General features: G+C 40.0%; 1 protein-coding gene across 1 annotated transcript; it reads right to left on the bottom strand.

Annotated features, from left to right (window-relative positions):
- Positions 1-6,338: 6,338 nt before the first annotated feature.
- LOC121976084 (pentatricopeptide repeat-containing protein DOT4, chloroplastic-like) lies at positions 6,339-8,633 on the bottom strand. Its single transcript, XM_042528082.1, has one exon. It carries the CDS (start codon positions 8,619-8,621, stop codon positions 6,621-6,623), a length of 2,001 nt encoding a protein of 666 aa, XP_042384016.1. The 5' UTR covers positions 8,622-8,633; the 3' UTR covers positions 6,339-6,620.
- Positions 8,634-8,837: the final 204 nt, after the last annotated feature.

The raw sequence follows: 8,837 nt of genomic DNA, 5'->3' as shown, positions 1-8,837 counted from the left end.
ATCAAGAAGGTTAATTGTCTCCTCTAACAACTCTAAAGCTATTGAATAATGATAAGTAAGAAGGCTTTTGGAATATAGAAGTGTGTATGAAAAATAAGTTCTTTTTTCATTAGTCAGTTCTTTGATTTATTATAAAAGGCAACTTCTTTGATAGATGATTCAGAATAACTTCTTAGAAGTGATAACGACACACGGATTAGACTAGGTGCAATCACCATTATTGATGCAAGATCACGTGAACGTTGTCTACATCATTCATTCATGAACCTTCGAACAAATTGTGGAAATAATTTAGATATTCAACTTTTCAAACTGACTAATTTTGGAGGTGACCGGTCTGATTCTAAAAAATTTTCACCAGCCACTAGGGTAAATCTGGGAAGTGACAAGTGACTCGATGCTTGCAGTCAGACTTTCAGGTAATTAATCACACTGGGCAAATGCCTTTACTGGGTGTTCCTATCTAAGATTTCTACTGGGTGAGTCACCGGAAAGCAACTACTGTGGAGAGGATTCTTGGGTAATCCGGGGAAGAAGAGATCTCTACAACACTAAAAAAAAGATTAGAGTGGAGGCCGAGGTTGAGATCAGCATGACCACTTTGATGCTAAGTTAGAAGAGGGGTGGTTGGAAGAAACCTTGGAAAGTAATTAAGTTCAATGCGTATGTGTGCGTACATGCACCCACCAAAGTGGAACTCCTTTTATACCTTCTATTGGGAAGGAGCGAGAACTCCAAGTTCGAATCGTGGGATTGCCATGTACACCCCCACTCCTTTGTCCTTATCTCCAATCACTCCACATTCTCCCTTTATCTTGGTATTCATGTTCCCCACTAACATCTGAAGGTTCTAACGCTAGCCGAGCTGAGAGGTCAGGGAGATCGAGTTGGATAGGTTGGGTGCGATAGAGCTCGAGGAGACGAAAGATGGTTGAGTTGAGAGGTTGGGGAGATGATGTAGAGAGGTCGGGTGTGACAGAGCTCAAGGAACCAAAAAGTGACTAAATTGGGAGGTCGGGGAGACCGAGCTAGAGAATGTTGGTGCAATAGATCTCAAGTCAAGGTTGACCAGGTTGACTAAGCTCGAGTTAACTCAAGTTTGAGTTTTGACATTGGATCAATATGTTAGTAAGATGTCAAGTAAGTCAAAGTTGACCAAATACTTGATGATGTTAAAAGTTCAACAAGGAGTTGGTACAAGAAGTCAAGTAGGTCAAGGTTGATTGGATATTTGACGATGTCAGAAGTCCAATTGGCATTAGCATGAGGCGATAAAAGTTAAAGTGGGTCACGATTGATCACATGGTGATTTGAAGACAAACAAGAAGTTGGCACGAAGACAAGAAGTCAAAGTGAGTTATGGTTGATTGGACACTTGGCGATCAAAAGTCTGACAGGGAGTTAGCATGAGAAGGAGAAAGTTCAAGTGGGTTACAGTTGATCGAACACTTGGTGATCGAAAGTTCAACGGGAAGTTGGCAAGAGAAAAGTTCAAGTGGGTTAAGGTTGATCGGATACTTAGTGATTGAAAGTCCAATGAAAAGTTGACAAGAAGAAAGTCCAAGTGGATCACGATTGACCGGACACTTGGTGATTAGAAGTTCAACGGGAAGTTGGTAAAAGAAAAGTCCAAGTAGGTCAAAGTTGATCGAACAGTTAGTGATCGGAAGTCCAATGAAAAGTTGACAAAAGGAAAGTCCAAGTGAGTCAATATTGATCTAACATTTGATGATCGGAAGTCCAATAGGGAGTTGGCAAGAGGAAATTCTGAGTGGGTCACAGAGGACTGGGCACTTGGCACTAGACGGAAAGTCCAAGTGGATCATGGAGGACCGACCACTTGAAATGAGATGAAAAGTCCAAGTAGATCATGGAGGATCAGACACTTGGTACGAGATGGAAAGTCTAAGTGAGTTACGGGTGATCAGACACTAGCGAGGAGGAGTGAAGTCCTGACAGGTCGAGATTGATCGGATGTTAGGCAACAAGGAAATTCTGTCAGACTAAACTTCTGAAGGCCAAAACTTTTGACTTGGATATCAGAACAAGACGATTTTTAGTGTGAAAAGGAGTTCTTTCAGAGATGTATACTTTTACTAAGTATCAATCAATTGATGCTTATCAAACCCCTTTTATAAAGTTCTTTCGATGCCTTCTAATCGATTGGTCTCATCCCCAATTGATCGTCATGTCAATTCAACCGTTCAAAACCTACAGAACGACTCTTTTTCACCTGTCCAATTAATTGGTGAGGCATATCAATCGATTGACAGTTTCTAATTGATTAACCCAATCGATCCAGAAACTTTTTGTTCTCTAAAACGCACTCCAATTGATTGGAGCAGTTGAATCGATTAAGTCAATTGATTGAACAACCTTATATTCTTTTCATAAAAAGCACAACCAATCGATTAACTTGTTGAATTAATTGCCCCAATTGATTCAGCAAGCTTCTGTTTGCTCGCGAGAAACCTTCAATTGGTTGACCCAATTGATTGACCTATGCTAAGTCGATTGACCTAATCGATTCAGCACCTTTTTATGCTTCACGAAAATAGGTCTCAATCGATTGCCTTGGGCCAATCAATTACCATAATTGATTGTCCAACCCTAACACCCGGAATCTAAGTTTAAGGTTTCTTTGCCCAACATCCGATCAATCTTGACCTGTTAGGATTTCTTCACCAAGTGTTTGGTCAACGTTTGACCTATTTGGACTTTTCATCTTGTGTCAAGTGTTCGGTTAACCTTTGACCCACTTGGGTTTTCTCCTTGCTAACTTTTTATTGGACTTCCGATCGTCAAGTGTGGTCGTCCGTGATTCACTTGGACTTTTCCTTTGCCAATTTTCCGTTGAACTTTCCCTTGTCAAACCTCCAGTTAGGATTTTTCGTTATTTAACTTTCAGTTAGGACTTTATGTTGCTTAGCCCCGCTAGAACTTCTATTCTCTAGTTCCCAATTAGGTCTTCTAGTGTCTAACCTCGTTAGGACTTTCATTGTCTAATTCCCAACTAGGTCTTTCACCGCCTAGTCTCGCTAGGATTTTCCATTTGTCTAACATCTAGTTAAAACTTTCTAGTCAAGTCTTTGGTCCTTTCTTGACTTACTTGACTTCTCTCTTACACATTGTCAAATGTTGAGACTCAAGTTTGAACTAACCCAAGTTTAGTCAACTTAGTTAGCCTTGATTTGAGTATAATTGCACCAAAGACATGTTTGACGAATTGGGGAACAAATAGCATTCCTTGGACTTCAGTGTTCGAGCCATGCAGACGACAGTTGGATGTGTTTGCCAAAGTAGCAATTATAGGGTTTTATGTTTGGTTAGCTTTAAAGTGTTAGTGATAAGCTTTGTTACTGACGACTAGCAGCAAATGGAGACGATAATAACGTACCTAAGGAAGAGCAGTAGTTGAATGTGACCCGATAACGATGTATCCAACTTTTTTTCAGTGATGCAACTTAAAGATTCTCAAAACTTAATCACACACATCAAACAAAACTAATCACTGTCTTTAATTCCTTCGAACTTATATATTCTTTTATCAACTCGGTTTCACAGGTTATCGGTGAACTGCATTTCATTTGTATTGAAACTATGAACATAAATCATGCACACTTATTTTGTGTGTGTGTGTTTTTCTGCTATAAATCTAGCTATATGACGATGGAATTATTTTGACATGATGGGAGGCACTTAAGTCAGAGAAAAAAATTAAGAAAAAGTGCAGAGCACCCAAATAAAAATTGATCATAGAGATACATGTAAGTGTCCCTGTCAGTCCGTCCGTCTGCATAGACACACAGAGTGAAGTGGTGAGGGAGAGAGGAAGGCCAGGCAAGGCGTTTGGCAGGCAGGGGAATGAAGGAAGGAATGTGTCTGCAGCCTTAGCTCCCTCGAAAAGCACCAAGAGCAGACCAGTTGCAGCAAGTGAAGGCAAGGCGGGTAGGACAGAATGACAGGCAGGAAGGAACAAGCGACTGGTGACGGGGAAAAGGGAGATGAGATTGGAATCAAAACGGGCTTCATGAGTGCGACAAATCAACTTAGAATGCCAGGGAATGAAATGCAGCAAAATGACAAGAGAATGTGAAGGCTGGCTGATTGATGCTGCAGGGGTCTCTTTCTCTTAATTGTCATCCGACTGTTTAATCAAATTAAGATTTAGCTAAAAGCTTAATCTTTTGAAGCTGCCTCTGAGAAGTTATTTGTCAGAATTAAGGCGGTCGCTCCTGTCCAAGGGTTTGTGGGTGTGCAGGAAGGAGGCCTGTAATGTCAGACCAATACCCGTGCTTCTTGTTTGTACTTTGGCTAATCACTTGTTTCTTTAGCGAACCTGAAGGTCGCTTAGTGTTTTTTTTGGTTTATTTGCACAAAATCCCAAGGCCGCTTATATATGTATAAAATTACTCAATTTTCATCAAAATCTCTTAAACATGCATGATGGAATTCATTATAAAACTTTTATATAATAGTCAATTTATCATTATTATAATAGTTTTATGGTGAATTTGATCGTATTATAATAATTTTAATCAAATTTAAGCAAATCGAGTTAGTTAAAGACTTTTTTAATATAAAAATACTCTGTATTTTGTCAAGTTGAATTTATTTATTTTTATACGTTGGAATAGCTTACAACATAGCTACTATAATAATAACATTAACATAAAAATATATTAATGAGACATCATTTTTAATTATTTTTTTTAATGAGAAAGAGCGCCCTTTTCATGATCACATGCACCCTTTTCTTCATCTATTTTCACTTCCATTTTAAAATATTTAATTGAACCTTTGTTTAGTATTCTTTTTATGAGTATGTATTTTATTAACAATGAGTACTGGTGGATTTAGAATGATACTGGTAGAGTTGTATTAAAAAGACAATTGGTAATCTGAGTAGCTCATACATCTGATTAATTATGAACATAATCGATTCGATTTGGTCCTATGAAAATTTTTTATCGATCATCAAGATAAATCAAAATGTACAGATGAATTTTGTCAACTGTCTAACATTATAAGTTTTTCAAACTCCCAAAATATAAACGTGTCCTGGATGAGATTTGAACCTTCGTTACATCGGAAACTCGTCTCATCTTTTATCATCGCACCATAGTCACGAGGGCTTTAAAAAAATATTGAATCTTGGCAAAGCAAATAAACTTAAATCTTTGTTGATTGAATCCTATCTTGTTTGCCCAACACAAAATAGGATGATCTAATCTTGGTTGAATCCCATACTTGGGGTTATTTAGGGTTTCATTTCTATTGTTCGCCAATCCCGACCATTACATCCTCAAGTATAAGATAACAATTAATTGCCCCCAGGACGTAGCGCAGACGGTGGGCGCATGGTATCTTTGGCGTAATGGTCAGGGGTCGATTTTCAGGAACTGACGACCTGGGGTTTACCCAGCCATGCGCCTATAGCCTGTGTACCTGCATGAACCTCCCTCCATATCCGTGGGACCGACACTAGGGGAGCCGCTAAGGTAGCGGATCTACCTTTATAAGATAACAATTAATTAATTAATTAATTAACAACAATGCAATTTTAATGATAAAATAAAATGATAAAGAATAAAAATTTAAATGATTGGATCTTGGAGAAGGGTGGACATTGACTAAATAAGAATGGAAATTGCAACAGCAATGGTAATCTGTGAAGATAATTAATATGTAAAATAAGACATATCAAGCTAAATAAAGGGAGATTAGAGATTTATAGAACAGAATAAAAGAAAATTAAATTGAAAATGAGAATTGAGACCTTGGAGAATGATAATGAGACTATGAATTTGATGAGAGACTAAGGGTGGGAGTTGGGAGGTATTTATCTAGAAAATTTTAAAAATTTTAAGAATTTTTTTGATGATTTTGTGTACTCTAAACCCAATATTATTGATTAAATTAGGGGTTTCACTTGTGGGAAAGGGAGAGACAACAACTTGACAAGTTTGCATTGTGCTAGGTACAATTAGCGAGCCAATGTTAGCCCTGTATGAGTCGGTCCATGTCTAGCATGACACTTATGCGTGTCGGGGTCTATATGACCCACAACGTGCCAAACCCCATCCTATTCGGAGCCCACCGGTGACTTTAGCCTAGCGTGGCTAGACCCACAAATTGTTAAATCAATGATTTGTATGAGCCATATCAAGTTGTATCCGGTTAAACCACCACACGCAGTCTAACTATTAAAGTTTAGCGGGAATTATATGAACATATCCAATCTTGCATTTGTAGACTTGAAGGACAATAAAATCATATTTTTGCTAAAACATAATATTATGTTATCCAAATTACCAGACTCTTCTGAAGACTGGATTCTAGACTTACAGTAATTGCGCAAGTTAATTTAGTGGAATAGTGTGACTTTATTGCACTTGCACAAGAAAGAACAATGTGTTCCCTTCTCGCATCGACATCATTTTAGCTGCTTGACAAACAATATAATCGCCTTTGTTCTGAGTTCCTTGCATCAGAAACATCTCGTGCCATCAAAATAGTAGGCATGCTTAGCTTGGATCCAAAAGAAAGACTTATATCTTTTTTTAACTCCTTGAGATCTCCCCATAAATAAAATGAAGCTATAGAATGTCAACTGACTCTCATAGTTCTTCACTGTGTCTCCTCAAAACTTCAATGATCTCATAGATTTTGTTTAACTGAGAATGTGATTTGTCCCATGAAACAAACATAGTCAAGCCACATTTTACTTGAATGCTGCTCCAGCCTGGTTTCTTTCTGAAATTGTTTTCACCCTTCGGATTCCTTGATGATTCAGTTTCTTCCCACATCCCATCACTTGCAAAGATATTGCTCAACACAACCTGATAGCCCACATTATCCGGTTCTAGTTCAAATACTTTCTTAGCTGCAAAGTTCCCAAGAACAACATCTGACTGTGTCCTGCAAGATGCAAGAAGTGCACCCCAAATTCTAGCATCAGGCTCAACACTCATATTGTTTATCACGTCAAGCGCTTCGTGAAGCTTCCCAGATCGGCCAAGCAAGTCGACCAAGCAGGTATAATGGCTTACGTTGGGCTCAATTCCGAATTTGTTCTCCATGCAATTGAACAGCGCACAACCTTCTCTTACAAGCCCCGAATGGCTGCAGGCAGACAATAAAATTAGAAAGGTGATGCTGTTTGGCCTGATACCTTCCTTTTGCATCTGGTAGAATAACTCCAAAGCCTCTAAGCCAAGTCCATGAATAGCATATCCTTCCAGCATTGAAGTCCATGCTATGGTATCTTTTATGACTATTTTACCGAAACACTTGCGTGCTGAGAGAATGTTTCCACACTTTGCATAAATGTTAACCAAAGAGGTCTGAAGAAGTGTATCACCTAAGGTAGCTTCGCAACAATTCCTTGTCATGTACCCATGAAGTCCTCTACCCAACAGCAAAGCTCCCAAGTTAGTATATGCGACAACTAAGGCCCTTAGAACATCCTTACAAGGCTTAATTACAGACTTTTGCATTCTTTCAAACACGTTGACAGCTTCCAAGAACTCACCATTCTGAATAAGGCCCCACATCATGATGCTCCATATGGTGCTGCTCTTCAATTGGCATTCATCATGCAACATGACTGCTGATTTCAGTTCACCACATTTAGTATAGAAATCGACGAGAGTGGCACCCAGAACTGAGTCAATCTGTCCAGTTTTTATGGCATTGCAATGCACCTCTCTTCCACCAGGGAGATGCTCGCACTTGGCGAATGCAGAGATGAGCAAAGTCAGAGTCTCATTGCTAGGAGTCACCTCTAGTCTCATCTTCCTATAGCACTCGACTACACCGGAAACATCCCCCATGAAAGAGTAGGATGATAGGAGGATATTCCAAGAGGCAATGCTCCTGTTTCGGATGCTGACAAAGAGCTTCATGACCTCTTCGAAGCAAGCCAATCTACTGAACATGCTCAAAATTGAATTTTGAACCAAGTCATGGCTTTGGAGGCCTGCCTTGGTCGCAAACGCTTGTAGTTGGCACCCTGCGACCTTGTGTTCGGAACCACAGCATCCTCGAAGCAAGACCGCCATTGTGACTTGATTCACCTCAAGACCATCCCCTCGCATTTGGCAGAACAAGTGGAATGCCTCGGGAGAGTCTCCCGCGCTAACATAACCGGATAACAAGGACGTCCAAGTTACCACATCCCTAAGAGGCATTTCTTCGAACAGCCGTCGGGCCGAGGGGACTCGGTCATTCCTAGCGTACGCCTCCACCATGGTGTTGCAGAAATAGACATCACTTGCGAGGCCAATCCTGATAGCGAGGGACTGGAAGGCTTCTCCGAGCTCAATCTGATTCGCCGCGGTCCGGTTGAGGAGGGGAAGCGTGTAATGGTCGAGGTTAGCGCCGCCTCGATGGCGCATGGCGGAGAAGAGGGAGAGAGCGGCGCGGAAGTCGCCGGCATCGATATGGACTTTGAGAGCGTAGTTCCACTGGCGCGTAGTTGGCTCCGGCGAGCAGTTAAGTTCATTGGACGAAGGGTGGCTACGCGGGAGAAGGAAATGGCGAGGAAGTTGTTGCAGGTAGTTGACAGCGGAAGCAGACGTTGCCTTTCCAATTCCAACACGAGCTTGCCGCTTGAACATGTGTGTGTGACTGATGGCGTCTTTGCCGGTATAGATTCAAATATTTAGGTGCAAAAATAAAACAACAAATTACTAAAGCGCATTTAAAATTGTAAAAATTTCTAAAAAGTATTTAACTTTACGATATCTTAAAGTGTATATTTATTTTTTATTTTATTCCTTCGGTCGATTATTGTTGTGTTACCTTCAAATAGAAACATCACTATAGTTTTAGAT

This window comes from Zingiber officinale, chromosome 4B, assembly GCF_018446385.1.
Source record: "Zingiber officinale cultivar Zhangliang chromosome 4B, Zo_v1.1, whole genome shotgun sequence".
Taxonomy (NCBI): Eukaryota; Viridiplantae; Streptophyta; class Magnoliopsida; order Zingiberales; family Zingiberaceae; genus Zingiber; species Zingiber officinale.
This window is presented reverse-complemented; position numbering and strand designations above follow the sequence as displayed.